At 55.7% G+C, this 16,991-nt stretch overlaps 1 protein-coding gene across 1 annotated transcript; it reads right to left on the bottom strand.

Moving 5' to 3' along the window:
- Positions 1-5,478: 5,478 nt before the first annotated feature.
- MESD (mesoderm development LRP chaperone) lies at positions 5,479-14,489 on the bottom strand. The gene is made up of 3 exons (XM_047086565.1): positions 14,271-14,489; positions 7,991-8,223; positions 5,479-6,785 (listed from the first exon to the last, which is right to left on the bottom strand). Exons 1-3 carry the CDS (start codon positions 14,472-14,474, stop codon positions 6,533-6,535), a joined length of 690 nt encoding a protein of 229 aa, XP_046942521.1. The 5' UTR covers positions 14,475-14,489; the 3' UTR covers positions 5,479-6,532.
- Between the last annotated feature and the right edge of the window lie 2,502 nt (positions 14,490-16,991).

Below are 16,991 nucleotides of genomic sequence, written 5' to 3'. Positions count from 1 at the left end.
GGCCGTCGGGGTCCGGGAGCAAGTCGCGGCGGAGGCGCGTTCAGGCGCTGCGGGACCCGGCTCGGCAGGTGCGGACTCCGGGAGCCGCTCTTCAGAACCGGAGGGGCGGGGTCGGAGCGCGGGCGGACGCCGGTCTCTGCCGCCCCCTAGTGGACACGCCCCTCACTGTTAAAGGCCCTCGTGGCTTTAGGCGGCCCGGCCACGTGACTGCAGGAGCGGGGGTCCTGGCTCTAGGGGCGCGGGGTGCAGCCGTCCCACCTCGCCGACGGGGTCCTGTGAAGGCAGCGGCGCCCCTCTCCGCTGGCCCTGCCACAGCGGGCTCCAGGGCGAGGCAGGGCGAGGCTGGGAAGGGAAGTCCCAGCCGTGGTTCCGGTCGCCGTCATCACCCTCCTCCTCGGGCCCCCAGGCCCCGAATGAACTTGAGCGTCCCACTCAGCGACTGCCCTCTTCGGGGCCTCTCCCTGCAGACCCGCAGTCCCAGGACCCTCCCCCCCCCCCCCCCCCCCGGGGAAAAGCCTGACCTGTGCCCACCCCAGAGGCCCCAGGGCGCCGGGCGCTGGCCTCACCACGGGCAGACACTCCTTCACCGGGTTTCGAGGCCAAAGGGTTACTGCTACCTTCAGCAAAGGACACACACATTACCCACGTCAGAGACGGCAGACCCCTGTCCTTGACCTCCCTGGAGCCAGACTCCTCCAGAGGCTTCATCTCAAACGGGCCCTCGGCGCCCAGTGTTAGCGGAGGATCCAGCTAAGTGGGTCCAGCAGCTTCTTGGGAGCCCTGCCATCCGAGTCCTGGGCCTGCCTTCGGCCAGAATCCAGTTTGGGAAGAACACCCGGTCCCCCATCAGGCTCCTCTCGAATTTTTCCCATCCAGCGACCCCTCACTCAGCCCGGGTCAGCACATGATTTTTAACAGAATCCACCAGTAAATGAAGAGGTGAAAGATAACAAATCAATTCTGGGGCGCCCGGGGGGCTCAGGCAGTTGAGCACCGGCCCTTGATTTCGGCTCAGGTCACGATCCCAGTGTCACGGGATCGAGCCCGGCATCGGGCTCTGTGCTGAGCATACAGCCTGCTTGGGATTCCCTCTCTCTCTCTCTCAAACTAAAAACAAAATAAAATAATCCCTATTAAAAAAAATCATTTTGGGGGCCCCTGGCTCAGTCAGTTGAGCGTCCGACTTCAGCTCAGGTCATGATCTCACTGTTCGTGGGTTCCAGCCCCGCATCGGGCTCTGTGCTGACAGCTCAGAGCCTGGAGCCTGCTTCGGATTCTGCCTCTCCCTCTCTCTCTGCCCCTCCCTCACTTGCACTCGGTCTCTCTCTCTCTCAAAAATAAATAAACATTAAAAAAAATTTTTTTTAAACATTTTCACAGGAGGGAGTGACTTTTACTAAGTGCAGAGAACACAAAAACTCCTTAGTAATCAGAGGCATACAAATTAAATTACTGTTTTCTCTCTATTGAACTCTGGCTGGCATGTAGGTCATCAGTTGAGTATTTTTTGAACAAATAAATGCATTGATGAATACAGCTACCAAATCGTTCAGCGTCCGGCTGAGAGAGGATCCGACTCGCCACCCTGGTGCGTGGGGCCCACCTCTGGCGCGGATGGCCGTGGCCACGCCGGGGTGGGAACGGGGTAGGGTCACTCGTGCGAGCACGGTGGGCTTCGGTGGAAGCAGACGGTCCCCGAAGGGGATGCGGACAGGGAGACAAAGCTGGGCACCACGGTCTGGCCCGACTCGCTCCACGCCGGCAGTCTGTAAAGTCGGCTTAAGGCACGGCAGAAGCATGGGACGTCGCGCAGCCGCTAAATGTCAAACACGGAGTCCGTGCGCCACCAAGGAAACTTGATTACAGTATGACGCCAAGTGGGAAAGGCTGAGAACAAAATTCTCTTCCCGCTGTGACGACGGCCGTGTGAACACAAAGTGCACAGATAATGTTCTGGAAGGAAGCGTGGTCGAATGAAAATAGCTTCAAGAGCTGGGTGGCGTGTGGGTAGCTGAGTTCTTCCTTTTATAGGGATCTTTTAACGTCGCCGTCATATTATCTCAGTAAAAACAAGGATTTCAGTTCTTGGTCTGGGAGCAAGAACCCAGGAAGTCAGGGAAAATATGACCTTTTAAAACAGAGGACGTGCTGACGTAGGTCTGCTGGACCCCGTGCTGGTGTGGCGTGGCCTCACTCTTCACCTTGATCCCCACTCTCCGATTCTGCCTTTAACGCTGTCAACTTTTGTCAGCTTTTTCGCATTTACTTAATTTTTTAAATACAGTGTTAAAACAGTATTTGCATTGGGTGCCGCGCCTTGTGACATCTGTACCTCATGTGCTTGCAACACGCCCCCCCCCCTTGCCCGCTGGTGCCCTAGTCCCGCCTTGGCCAAGAGCAGCTTCCCTGTGGCCCTTCCTCCTGCGGACACGGGAGGCAACATGGTTTTCAGAGTGGAGCAGAACGGGACGCCCCAGCCTGACCCTCCCTCTCTGAGAGGAGCTAACAGCCCAAGGTCCACGGCTAATTTGAGAAACTCTCCGGAGACCTGACAAGTGGCCTCCCAGGAGCAGTGGTGACCCCTCCCGCTGCCACCGTGCGAGGAGAGCCCCGGTCCAGGGCACGGGTAAACCCACAGCAGGGCAGAGCCCGCCTGTCGAGCCAGACCACACGGCCCTGCCCGGGCCCCTGGCCTCCCTGCTCAGCTATAGGAAAGCTGGGGGACAGCCGGCCCCTGGGTCCCAGCTCCAACGGATAAAACAACGCTCAGACAAGGATGGAGGAAACTCAGAATTCACCTAAAATAGATGCTGTAGGCCAAGGCCTGGGAAAAGCTGTCTGCTGAGCATGAACAGGAGGGGAAAAACAACGATGTGGCAGCTGAACATTTTGCAATAAAAAAAAACCAGAAAAATATACTTACAAATACAGATCAATATTCTATTCTGGGGCGGGGGGGGGGGGGGAAGAACCCAAGGTGGGGATTCTCCATCTGGACTTTCTGAGTTCATAAAATTTAATAAAACCTTGAATTTTAATAAAACCAACTCACTGAGATTAAAAGCAGAATGATTTTAAAGAAAAAAATCTCATTTCAGAACTAAGAAAAAAACTGGGTGCCCAAAACCCAACACAGAGGTAAATGTTTCCAAAATGGTAAGAAAAAAAAAATCCCTGAATCTGCAACTGAAAATAACACACTATGTTCTATGAGAATTAAAGAAAGAAAGAAAGAAAGAAAGAAAGAAAGAAAGAAAGAAAGAAAAAGAAAGAAAGGAAGAAAGAAAGAGGAAGGAAGGAAGGAAGGAAGGAAGGAAAATCCATAATAAGACTTCTTAGCAAAATTACTGAATATTAGCAATGAGGAAGGATCTCCAGGAATCTGACAGAAAAAAATCATTAAGGAGAAAGACAGTTGGCCTTGGACCACTACAAGTAAGACACTGATGAGAATCAGGGAGAGAGGAGAAAGTCTGTGAATTCCCCACCTTGGTTATGGGTTAACGCATGCTGGTGAAGTTGGTTTAATTAAAAAAACAGGGGCGCCTGGGCGGCTCAGTCGGTTACGCAACTCGATCTCGGCTCAGGGCATGATCTCGAGGTTCGTGTGTTCAAGCCCCGAGGCGGGCTCTGCGATGGCAGCACGGAGCCTGCTTTGAATTCTCTCTCTCATATATATCTATATATATCTCATATGTATCTATATATATATCTATATATATCTCTCTCTCATATAGATCTATATATATCTATATATATCTCATATATATATATAGATATAGATATACAGATATATATATCTCTGTATATAAAGGAAACCACCAGAAGCACTAAAAACAGCGTGACCATCAAAAACCAGAGGGCATGAGGACCAAGGGGCCAAGGACGTCTCCCTAATGACGTGCTGGTGTTTCGCAGCTGATCGTTAAAGCTACCACGCGAATGTATTGGATCAGGACATTAAAAGCAACGTGAACGAGCACAGGTAAACTTGCGTCCGTAGGTGGGTGTCTGTGTATACACTCCCCCCACCTCCCTTAAACACACTTCCCTTGCTCGTGAATCTGCAGGCTGGCGGGCCAGGTGGTGACAGCCATCTCCAGGAGGCCTTGGAGGCTGCGGCCGGAAGCATTTGAAGGCGCCCAAGCTCACACACGTGCACGTGGGCTGGACACGGCGGGGGCTGGGCAGGCACGGACGCCACCCGCCACCGGCATCTCTGTCTCCACGGGGCCTCTCCAGCGTGGTGGCCTCGGGGTAGCCAACAAAGCTTTTGCATCTAGTGGACCGGCCAAGTGCAACGCCCGGTACCAGCGAGGATCTGAGATCTACTGTTGGCAAAGGGACAAGGTAACGGAACCACCTGGGACAGCAGGTCGGCAGTATGTGCCAAGATGTCACCTTTTGTTTGTTCCGGCAAGTCCACTGCTGGGAAGCTGCCCTTGAGATATAAACAAAAGTTTACCAAAATATTTGGGCAGCCGTATGTAGGAACGAAACGCCAAAAACTGCAAACTCAAGGGTCTACCGGTAGGCACGGCGCGGGTCAGCTGTGGGGCGGAGGTCACCCCCACCCTGCTAATCTGGGCCACCCGCAGCCGTGGCCCGCGACCAAAACACCCTCCCAGCTGGCCCCGCACACCCCCTGGGGGCCCCTCGCCATCAGTTTTTCAGCGCAGCCTGGTCCAAACTGGATCGTGTCCCACACTCGGCCTACCACAGCTTAAAACGCCTCAGGGCACCCCAAATTCCCGCAAGACCCCACGCACCTCCTTCCCTCTTCAGGCGGGTGCTGCACTGTGCCCCCAGCCCCCCTCTGCTCCTTCTAACCACAGGGCCCTGACACAGACCGTTCCTCTGCTCCTGCCCCAGAGACAGCCTTGCCGACATCCCAAGGCTCCCCCCACCTCCACCCCACCTCGAGGCACGTGTACGTCTTCCAACAGTTGCCACTTTGTGCATGATGCGTCTTTGTCTTCTCCCACCAGGTCCCGAAGTTTCAGGACGCCTGGGCCCACGTCCGGGCCGTCCCTGGCTCCCAGCAATGCCTCACATGTAAGAGACGCTCCGAGCACTGGGGGACGTGGCTGCACCCTGCGCAGGAAGCGGTGGGATTAGGACTTCCCCATGCGGAAGGCTGCTAACTGGAAACACAAGGCCCGGGACCGTGTGAAGGGCGCCATGCCCGTCCCATCAGGACACCTGCTCCATCCTGACTAGAGAGGACAGAGAGCCGACATGCTCAAGGGACAGCGCTTGCCCCACCGTGGCTGCGTGCAAGGGTGTAGACGGCCCTCCCCAGGACAGGGCAGGGGCTCAGACGGCCCTCCCCAGGACAGGGCAGGCGCTCAGGGTGCCCTCCTCAGGACGGGCAGGGGGCACAGACGGCCCTCCCCAGGACAGGGCAGGGGCTAAGCTCCAGCCACACAGGAGGGGGTGCACTTCGTGCACGGGGTGAGGCCGCAACAAACACACGGCTGCAGGCCGGGAAGTGAATTTTTTTTTTTTTGGAAACAGATTAACAGGAGGTTGCACTGAGACAAGGCCGTGGCAGGGGTAGGCACAGATTTTTCACTCTGGACCCTCCTGCAGCAGTGACGTTTCCTAACCACGTCCGTGTGCTCTTTTCAATCTGTTAAAATTGTGAGGGAAGTTCTGTACAAACAATGTGAGTCCTTAAAAATGACACCTGCATATAAATTCTGTAACTCGGACGCAGGGCAGGTCTGACACATGAACATTACAGGGCGCGTTAGTACCATACAAAACACCACAGATTTAGGCACTTTGTCAAAAAAAACCGTTTAGAAACGATGAGGTTACGGAGTCTTCCGTCACACGCCGCCGGCTCCCGATTCACACCCTGACGGTCGTCACATTAAATGGCACGTTTGAGCCCTCGCCGCCCGCACGGCCGCCCCAAGCAGGACACAGGCACAACTCCCGGCCTCTACAGACCGCGCGAAACCGGACGGCTGTCGGGAGGTGTCCCTGACGGCGGGGATTCCAGTCAAATTCAAAGTCGGGACGGTGCATGTCCACGTGACCGCGCGCGTGCGGGGTGCCGCATCCCGCGTCCCGACGCGCGGCGCGGACGGGCACCGAGCCCTGCGCCAGGGCGGAAGTTCGCGGTCACGGAGGCGGGGTCTGCGGCCCGCGGGGCCCGGTCCCACGGACGGCGTCTGTCCGGCCGACTGGGACCTGGCGGCCGTCCGGTTAGCGGAAACGAGGGGGGCAGGGACACGGCGGCCCCCGGGGCGGAGCCAGGGCAGGGAGGGGGCGGGGTGCCTCCGGAGCCAGTGCCGCCCCGGACACGAAGGGCCACCGTTTCCACTTACAGTGATTTTACAGGAACCGCGAACGCGTCAGAGTCCAACGTTAACACCGAGGCCGCCGTCTTCTCGCTCGAAGCCTCTTAAACGGGAACTCCGGCGTGGACCGCCCACCGGTCGCGGGGCGCAGGATTCCCCGGGGAGTGGCTCCCGCCCCTGCCCGAGCCCGGGGCGCCCCCGAGGCGGCCGGGGAGGCCCCGTTACAGCTCCGCCCTCTTACTCCCGGCTCGGTTGTCTTCCTTCGCCCGAGACTTGGGCTCCCCCTCCTTCCTCTTCTTGCCCTTCTCCTGCTTGGTTTTATTCTTCTCCCCGCCGCCTCCCCGGCCGGGGTACACCTGCCCCTCCAGCGTCACATCGGCGCACCTGTCCTGACTGACCAAGAAGTCCTTGATCTCCCAGGCGTAGCTTCCGTCCCGAAGCATGAAGATGGCACGGTCGGACCCCACGATGAACCTTGACAGAAACACGCGGTCAGGACACGCGGGTGAAGCGCAAACGGGCACAGCTGCCCTGTGCCACGTCGCCAAGAGGAGCAACTCCTTTCAACTTCGACACAGAACAAAACGCTACGCTCCTCGAGGCCCGGTAGCTACGGACGGTGACGAGCACGACCCGACCCGAGCCGAGTGAACCATGCAACCCCTCGGCTCCAGCCTCGGAGGCAGAGCCCCGGGAACGATCTGGATCCGCCTCGCGTGTCAACACTCAACAGGCCCCAAGGGGCAGAGCAGAGGGGATGAGCCCCGGGGTGGAGCCCCGGCGTGGCCGGCGGGCACGGAGCTTCCGCTCCTGGGGGGCCGCGCCCAGCCCACCCCGCAGAGAGGGGCACACTGACCGGTCCCCTCGGCCTGCGCGCAGGCCGACGACAGCACCGAGCGTCGTGCTCGGTACCCCTTCATGTCTGTCTGTCACTGCTATCTCCTAAACTAAGACGCGTGAAGACCCTGAATTGAGGAGGAACGAGAAACTTCTCAAAAACTGCATCTCAGGATCGTACTGGGCTATGAAAACCGGACCCCCGACCTCGGATCAGTTACCTGTCAGCAGTCTGGTCCGAGCGTGTGAACACGGCCACACACGGAAGGATCTCCGGGGTGAGAAACCTCTCCTGGGGGGGGGGGGGGGGCGCGCCCCGTCCTGCTGTGACTAGTCTGCCCCCAGAGGCCAACCACCTGCCCAGTCTTCCTCAGATGAAACAGAAGTTATGCAGCCCGGCACAAGACATAAGGTCACTGACACTGTACTAGTGTTGTGTGGGGACAGGGGGGTGGGGGGGGGGGGGAGTGACAGGTGTAAGGAGCAGAGCACACGGAGCTGACAAACCCTACGTTGTTCGCCCAAAACTAATAGACCGTTTGTCAGCTGCACTCAGAAAAAAAATAGCTGAAGGTATAAAGATATATAAAATTTTACGATCAAATGAGATAGTGTAAAAAAAAAAAAAAAAAAAAGCAAAAAAACTTACGGGCCTTGACCAATAATAAACGTTTTTCTTTAAAAAGAAAACAAAGGCGGGGATAAACAGAGGAGTCAAAGAGGAAACCCGAGGCAGGAAAGGTCCTGGGCCCGAGGGAGGCACCGCCAGAAAGGGCTCCCGCCCCAGGCTGGGGAAAAGTCCCAGCACCGCCTACGATTTTCTCAGCGGGCCGCCGCCTCACCTCTGCACGTCGTAGTTGGCGTTGAAAAGGCTGCCCTGCCAGAGGCTGGTGATCTCCTCCGTCTCCTTCTCGGTGGGGCTTCCGGACACAGTGACAAACATCATGAGCGTCTTCCCCTTCCTCGTCATCTTCAGGATGCTCTCGGGCCTGCCCGGGTCTATCTGGGAGAAGTCGATAGGGGCCGAGGGTCTTTTGTGCTCCGGGAGGTCCCCCTCTTCGATGTCGTCATCCTTCTACGAGGACACAAAACACAGCGTCACGCATCATCAGAAACGTGCTTGTCAAGCGGGGCAGGCGAGAAGGGCGGCGCGTGCCCGCAGGTGCGGTGACCCACGTCAGCACAGGAAAAGGAGACCCGGGAGCTGTCCTCCTCTACCTGACCTTCAGGTGAAGCCCGAGTCTCAGGCAGGACTTACCACCCGTCGTCATTCCGGGTCACCGATACCCGAGGCCCCTGTGTGATGGCTTCAAAGAATCTACCCGATACGGTGGCCTGTAAATACGGCCACATTCTGGTTTGGTCCCACCATAAACCACAACACAGCGATGAAGAAGAAAACACTGACGGTGTGCCCCAAACCTCAAAAGGACCATACTGAGTGACAGAAGCCAGGCACAAAATCAGAAACACTATAAACTTATTTAAAGTTCGAGATGAGACACAATTAAGAAATTAGGAACAGCGGTAGCCTCTGGGTGGGGGATGAGGTGGGTTTGACTAGGACGGGGCCCAAGGGAACTTCTGAGATGACAGAAATGGTCTCTACTTTGACAGGGGGTGCGGACAACAGATACTCACCGGTCAAACTCCTGCACGCTATACTTAAAATCTGCATTTCATGTGTATCAACGTCAACTAAAAAATAAGAACTGTCTGGGGCGCCCGGGGGGCTCAGTCGGTTAAGCCTCCGGCTTCAGCTCAGGTCAGGATCTCACGGCTCGTGGGTTCAAGCCCCGCGTCGGGCTCTGTGCTGACGGCTGAGACTGGAGCCTGCTTCGGATTCTGTGTCTCCCTCTCTCTCTGCCCCTCCCCTGCCCGTGCTCTGTCTCTCTCGCTCTCTCAAAAATAGACATTAAAAATAATTTTTAATAAAACAACCTGAACTACTCACTCAACTCTAGTTAGCAGGCTTCGTTTTCTGCAGTCGTGTGAACAAGCAATTGTGACGCTACCATCTGCGACTTCCAGGCTGGAGCCAAGGAGGAAATACGTTAGGGACAATGACACCCGGTTCTTCACTTAGGGGCAGAACTACAGGAGGAAGACGATGCCCTGTGGTGGCCGAAGGACCACGTGATTCTTCACAGGTAGGCAGGCAGAGCGATAAATACAAATATTTAAGAATCAGAGTTCCTCGGAGAAAAGCCTAATAATTCCAGCCACAAAAAGAAACGACGTACCGAGAGAAGTCACCAAACGGGCGGTCCTTGGAAACACTATGGCAAGTGAAAGAAGCCGCACGCAAAAGACCCCGACGTGCGAGACGGCTGGCATGAAGCGTCCAGAACAGAACAGAGATTAGTGGCTGCCGGCCACAGGCTGGAGGGTCAGGGGAAGTGGGGGAGGGCGACCGAGACGAGAGTCTCCTTCTGGGATGACGAACATGTTCTAAAATTGACAGTGGTGACGGCGGCACGCCCCTCTGAAAACACCACGGAAACGTACACTTTGAATGGGTGAACTGTCGGGCGTGTGAATTCTCTCAATAAAGCGGTTATCAAACACCCCGATAAACGACTAACCTAAAATGACACGAAGAGCCCGTATCTCTCTCTTACTCGGTCCTCTTGACAAACTGGCGAGGACGTCGACAGTCTATTAAAACGCGCCTAATGAAAGGCGAGCACAGGAACTCGTACAGCGGTGCCTGAAGGTGCCCCACGTTTGCATCAGACCTGGGACCTTGCGTGAGCCCCACCTAACTAGCCGGCTGACCGCGGCCGCCGGGACTCCCTCCTCCCCTGGGCCTGTTTCCTCATCTTTAAACAGAAAAGCAGGGGCGCCTGGGTGGCGCAGTCGGTTAAGCGTCCGACTTCAGCCAGGTCACGATCTCGCGGTCCGTGAGTTCGAGCCCCGCGTCGGGCTCTGGGCTGATGGCTCAGAGCCTGGAGCCTGTTTCCGATTCTGTGTCTCCCTCTCTCTCTGCCCCTCCCCCGTTCATGCTCTGTCTCTCTCTGTCCCAAAAATAAAAAAAAATAAACGTTGAAAAAAAAAAAAAATTTAAACAGAAAAGCAGAACCAGCTGGCCCCACGGCCCCAACAGTGACTACACACGATGCATAGAGCTTCTCATCTCTGCCACTCTCTCTACCGACCCGTTTCTTCCTCATTTTGCTTTAAGAGTCCATGGCGACCGGCACACAGAGGCACGTGCTGTGCAGTCAGAGGGTCTTGGGCAGGTTGGAAAACCACCTATAACGGGGTAGGGGGGGACAGCATCTCCCTCCTAGGGTCTGGGGGGCTCAGTGACATAAAGGCAGGCCATAAACACCGAATGATCAGACCCGCAACCAGCTGTGGAGATGACGTAGGACCTCCTGGTCGCCGAATTCACAGGCTGTCTCCATCTCCGTTTTATTCCTCCCTAACATGTGCTATCGCTTCTTAAAACACCTTCAGACTTCGAGCTGGCTCAATAACCTAGAATATTTGTATTTTTCACACTGACTTCACTAATGGTCACGAAGTTAACTCCGTAGGTCACACATAGCATCTCTTTTCAATGAAAACATAATTGCTCAGAAGTCTAGTGCAAACAGCAAGGGTAAGGATTGTTTCAAACAACTTGAATTCCACCTTCTAGGTTTTTGTGTGCGTATCAGTTACCAAAAAGGGGGGAGGGGAGGGGGAGGAACAGTACCCCACGTGGCCGACAGTCGGGTTCTACTTACTTCCTCCCATGCCCCTCGGCTTCTCCCCTGGGCAATCTGATATGTTCTCATCACTTTCTCTAGCCTGCAGCAATCAAGCCTCTACCCCTGGGCGGGGGTGGGACTGTCACAGGTCAGGCATTCCTCAGACACAGCCCGACCCTGCCTCCAGGCATTTTCAACCAGCTTCCCGGCTTCTTCCCTGCTTCTCCTTGGCTGCTGGTCACATTCAACAGTTACAAAGCCGGACTCTTTCTGCAGACCCTTTTCTTCCTCCCTCCTGTGCTCCTTGATGCTAACACTGGCTGCCATGCGCCCAACCTTCAGGACAGCCCTGCGAGGCCCCCACTGAATAGATGAGGGGGATGAGCCTCGGAGAAGAAAATAACTTACTCGAGGTCACATGCTAGCAGGGGTGACACCAACACTAGAGAGCGAACCCACATTTCTGGCTCTGGGACCCGCCCCCCACCTGCCCCTTGCCGGCGTGTAGAATGAAAGACTGCCTTCGGTTTTCCTACACCACCTGGGACTCAGCATGAAACCTAACACAGAGGAAAGGGTTCCCGTTCTGCCCCACTTGACCCGGGAGGCTCAATGGAAGAATGATTCTCACACCAGTGGGAAGGAGGTAGGGCGGGGGGGATTTAGGGATCGCCCCCTGGGGGAGGAAGTACTGTTTCTCACAAAAAAGCTCTCCCACAGAAAAAATCACTGCTACCGGGGAAGGGCACTCACATTTGTGGACGGTGTGCAAATGTTAGCTCACCTGGTCTGCACGGCACCCTGCAAAGGGGGAGGTTGTCCGGCTTCATGGTTAAGGAAGATGAGGGTCACACTTACAAGCAGTAAGGTGGGGTTCAAAACCCCTGTGCCTTCGGCACATCATGCAGTCTCCTGCCTGGTCACACAACCGCCAGCTACCAAGTTGAGCACACTCTCTCACATTCCCCCCTCCACTCTGATCCAGGAGACTCCAGCTCATGCAGGCCCTCCCATCACCTTGCACTCGTACTTCGGCTCACCAGGGTGCACGGCCAGGCAGTAAAATGGTGAAAAGAATAGGCTTGAGAGTCAAATGACGAAATTCGGAATTCAGCTTATATGCTGTATGACGTGGGGCAAGTTACTCAACCTCTCTGGGCTTCAAAAGTCATCATCTAGAAAGCAGGGTGAGAGCATTAAAGGAGTGTTCATGCCCAGGGCAGTCCTGTTACAAAACAAAAACTGAGTAAGTATTAACTACGAAGTTGTTTCTGCCTTCGGAGTCTCTCTCTGCCCACCCATCCTAAATTTTGCTGACCAATTTTTCTAATCATGATAGCTCACGATTCAAGAACCCCCACCACAGCTGGAACCTCACTCCGGGGCACGCTCTGAACCCTCTCAAAGCGTTACGAAGGCCGTGCAGTAACCTGGGGAAATGCTTAATATGTCTAATGAGAAAACCAACAGCGGGAAATGACCCTGATGCCGGGCTCTGAGCTGTAAAAACCATCTGCACGCGGAGGGGACACGAGCGAGGGAACACGCGTGTCAGTCCCAAGGTATGAACGATCACACGGAAGCGTTCCATTATGGCAGTATTTGGGTCACACAGCTTTTCAAACTCATCAGGGCCCGTGTATTGTCTTCTAAATTAAGCGAAGACCCCAGAACACTGGAGGCCCAGCGCAGCCTGGTTCGCATCAACCTTCCCACCCGGACCGCTCACTACCTTGCTTCAAACGCGGCCTTCTCCAGCTAACCGAACTATTCCTACCAGCACGGCTTGCCATCAGAGTGGCGCTATCCCAGGTTCTTCCCAGGTTTCCTCAGCTAATCCTCAAACTACTCTGAGGTGGGCATTGCGAACGCCTCTGTTTTGTGGGTAAGGAGACTTTCACCATCAAAGTCACAAGTGGTTTGAACCCAGCCAGTCTAGCTGCCAAGCCTGGCCTTGCACCGCCCCCCCCCACCCCGACCCAGCTCCTGCTGCCCTTCTCCACATCGCCCCTGCCTCTAGCCAGATGCCCTGTGCTCCCTGGAACCCTCTGAAAGTCCCACCGCACCTTCTTCCCACAGTACTCCGCAATTCTTACTTTGTATTATGGTTGTTTGTACCGTCACTGCTGTTCCTGATGGTCGGATCCCTTGTTCATCTCCGTTTCTAACTTAGTACTTCAAGGTATTATTTCCTCAAGAGACAGCGCTCTTACTTTAGGGAATCAGACACTTCAATAGCTAGACCATAAACAGATGGGCGATTACAAGGAAGACAGTAAACAGGGAAGGAGCTGCTGCGAGACGTTCCCTCTTCATTAGCAGTGTGCACATTCATATCTACCCCGTGCACACTCATAGCTACCCCCATCTTGCCATCAGCTGCGGATACGCATGGAAGTACAAGTCTGCTTTCTCCTAGTCAAATTCATCAGATGGTATTTTAAACTCCCGTCTGAAAGTCTCTATCAAGTGAGGCACGCACACGGAGGTAACCACAAAGTAAGAAGACACCAGCCTGGGAAGGCATCATCGGGTAAAACCTCATTTTGCAGATAAGGAACCTGAAGCCCAGAGCGGAAACGGGAATTGCCCAAGGTTACACGGCCAGCAGAACCCAAGTTTCTCGGGGCGCCTGGGTGGCTTAGTCGGTTAAGCGGCTGACTCTTGAACTCCGCTGAGGTCACGATCTCAGGGCTCCTTGAGGTCCAGCCTCGCCTCATGCTCTGCACTGCTGGGATTCTCTCTCCCCCTCTTTCTGCTCCTAACCCACTCATGCTCTCTTTTCTCTCTCTCAAAATACACAAACTTTAAAAAAGAACCCAAGTTTCGGACTCCACTCCACCAGCTCTGCAAATGAGCCAGGACCATTCAACCACTTTTGCAAGGGAAAAAAGGCACGAGTTTTCCTTCAGTGAACCTCATCTAAAAACCTTATCACACACTCCAGAGCACTCAGGTAACAAACCAAAAAACCTACTCTCACAAAAACAAGTCTCTGCTCCTTTAAACGAAATGTGAGCACCAGCTTTTGACCTCCCCCACCCCCACTCCCCAAATTACAAAACCCTCAGCAAGGAATATACTGGAACGAGGAGTCTGGACGCTTCTGGTCCAGAAGACGGGAGAACCAGTATAAAGGGGAGATGACCCTCGCTGTGTACCCCTCACCCGCCCGCTCAGCCCAGCCTCGAGGAGCAGCGTGCAAAAGGTCCCCCTCCCCACGAGCCGGGCTCACTGACCACCAGGGCGCCGAGAAAGTAGGGCGAGGCCCCGGAAGGGAGCAAGGGGGCACTGGGGTGAGGCTGGGGCGGGCAGAGAGGGCGACACCGAGACGGGGTGTGGAGGGCGCCCGTGCAGAGGGGCCGGAGGTCAGCGGGAGCGGGGCCCGGGACCGAGAGCAGCCGGCGGGTGCGCGCGCGCGGACCTCCCACTGCTCCAGCAGACGCGCCATGTCCGCATCGTTGTAGTCGCGAATATCCTTCTTCTTCTTCCGCGGAGGCGGGCTGGCCTCCCCGGGCGTCCCGGCCGCGCCCTCGGCAGCGCAGGCCCTCGGCGGCAGCGGCGGCAGCAGCAGGTCAGAGGCGCAGAGAAGGACCAGGGCCGCGCGCACCCAACCGGAGGCCGCCATCTTCGCCGCGCCACCGCGGAGATCACGCTTGCGCGCGCCGCGGACCCCGCCCCCGGGTTCTCCTTCCGACCCCGCCTCCCGGCCCGCGCCGACCTACCACGCCCCACTCCAGCCCCAACCCCCTCCGGCCCCGCCTCCCGGGCCGCGCCGGCCCACCACGCCCCGCCTCGTGCCCGCCTCCGGGCCCGCGTCAGCCCCACCGTAGACCCCGCCCCCGAGCCCGCCCCCGCCGCCCTCACGGCCTTACCACGCCCCGCCCCCGGGCTATCGTTCCGACCCCACCCCCCCTGCCCCGCCCCCGCGTCACGCAGACCTACCAGTCCCCGCCTCGTACCCGCTTCCGGGCTCGCGTCGGCCCGGCCATAGGCCACACCCCTTGGCCCGCCTCCCGGCCCGCGCCAGTTACCACGCCCCGCCCCCGGGCTCTCCTTCCGGCCCCGCCCCTGCCCCGCGCGGCCCTACCAGGTCCCGCCTCGTACCCGCCTCCCGTCCCGCGTCGGCCGGGCCACAGGCCACGCCCCTGGGTCCGCCTCCTGGCCCGCGCCGGCCTACCAGGCCCCACCTCGTACTCTCCTCCAGAGGCCCCGCCCCTGCGCCATCTTGGCTCCGCCCCGCCCCCTCCCGCGGTCCAGATAAGGCTCTCCGCCCCCGGCCTGGTCGCCGCCGCCGCGCCCGCTGGTTTGCTGGCGGAAGTCTCATCCATCCACAAGACCCCTCGGGGCCTCCAGGAGCCCCCAGACAGCGCCTCGAGGGGCCTCCGTTTCTGGCCTGCGGAAGGAACTGGAGGGGAAGTTCTGGGAGCTGCCTGGGCTCCGGGAAAACCATCGTAGCCTGTCGGGCGCTTCTTCTCCCTTCCTGCAGCCGCTTACCAAGTAGTGAGTGGCAGGTGGCTCTGCCTTTTCAGGTCACGGATGGACGGGGCCCGCTGCTCTGCTCTTGGGCACAGGATTCGGCGCCACCAGCTTTCAGGATCCCTGTCATCTCTGGAACGCGAATAAGACTTAAACGCATCGCTTTTCATTTTTAAGACAGCTTCAGTATTTTGTCTGATTTTAACCTAATACTGTAGGCTCTGGCTAATGCATTTTAAAGCTGGATCTTTTTGTTTGTTTGTTTCTTACTTAAAAAGAGCGTGGACAGAGATGCTTTCGAATCACACGAGTTTTAAATGGCGCGACCTGCTGATGTTTCTTTTAAATTGTTAATTATGTAAAAACATGAAAAAAGACACTGTACTTGTAAGATAGTCACACGTTGTACAACGTTCCAAACGTTCTGCTCCACCCCACAACTGGCCTCCAATCAAGCCGTTTGTCACATATTGTATACATTTTCCTGTACATTTTTAAACATGAAAATGTCTCTTGAAATGTGTTTCATATAAATCTTGTTATATGTAGGTCTATGGCAACAGAGTGTACATATTGGTAAACATTTTGACTCCTTAAGTGTTTTCACTTAGCAATATAACGCGAACTTGCTTTATGCTTCGGCATAGCATATTTGCGATAGTTTATTTCTCTATTACCCTACTGATGGACACTTCTTCCCAATTTTTCTATTACCAAAAGAAAAAAAATAGCCACAGTAAACCTCTTTATTCATGCCTTACGTTATGGGCTGAATTGTATCTCCCCCAGATTTCATATGTTGAAATCCTAATCCCAGTACCTCAAAATGTGACTGTATTTGGAGATAGGGGTGCTATCGAGGTAATTAAGTTAACAAGAGGTTGCAAAGATTGGTCCCAGTATGCCGTCTTTTTTAAGAAGAGGAAATTTGGGGGTCGTCTGGGTGGCTCAGTCGGTTAAGTGTCTCCCTTCGGCCCAGGTCATGATCTCGTGGTCCATGATCTCGTGATCCCCTTGTGGGGCTCTGTGCTGAGAGTTCAGAGCCTGGAGCCTGCTTCAGATTCTGTGTCTCCCTCTCACTCCTCCCCTACTCACACTCTGTGTTTCTTTTTCTCAAAAATAAACAAACACTAAAAAAATTGGAAAACAAAAAGAAAAAGAAAGGAAATTTGATCATAATCCTACAGGGTAGAGATCATGTGAAGACACAGGAAGAAGGTGGCGCTCTACAAGCCAAGGAGAGAGGTCTCAGAAGAAACCAATCCTGCCAACACCTCCACCGGGGACTTCTGGCCTCCAGAGCAGTGAGAAAAAAAAGTCCTGTTGTTTAAGCCACCTGATCCGCTCTACTCTGGTACAGCGGCCCTGGCAAACTAGCATATCCCGCTTGGATAGGATTGGATCCGTGGTAGGCTGCATATAACAGAAAACTGAGTTTCTCGTAAAGTGGCTGAAACAAGACAGAGGGCTTTGTTGTTAACTGTTTCATTGTTCTTTCGCAGAAGCGTCTAGGGCTGGTAGTGTACCTCGGTCATCGGGCACCCAGCCTCTTTCTTACCCTGCTCCGTGATACTGGCTGCTGGTTTCTACCCTCAAGTTCACGGCAAGTGCTGGGATGGCCCCTGGAGCACCTGCGTTAGGATGACTTTCATCCAGGGGAAGGGGG

This window comes from Lynx rufus, unplaced genomic scaffold (assembly GCF_022079265.1).
Source record: "Lynx rufus isolate CCGP_SWC_20201006 ecotype Redwood Valley unplaced genomic scaffold, mLynRuf1.p SCAF_21, whole genome shotgun sequence".
In the NCBI taxonomy this organism is placed as follows: Eukaryota; Metazoa; Chordata; class Mammalia; order Carnivora; family Felidae; genus Lynx; species Lynx rufus.
The sequence above is the reverse complement of the archived record's forward strand: the minus strand, read 5'-3'. Positions and strand labels throughout refer to the sequence as shown.

Coding starts and splice junctions, on each gene's coding strand:
- MESD (XM_047086565.1), bottom strand. CDS start 14,474: ATGGCGGCCTCCGGTTGGGTGCGCGCGGCCCTGGTCCTTCTCTGCGCC. Junction 8,224..14,270: donor GTCTGCTGGAGCAGTGGGAG/GTCCGCGCGCGC, acceptor GTGTCCTCGTAG/AAGGATGACGACATCGAAGA. Junction 6,786..7,990: donor GCCAACTACGACGTGCAGAG/GTGAGGCGGCGG, acceptor GTTTCTGTCAAG/GTTCATCGTGGGGTCCGACC.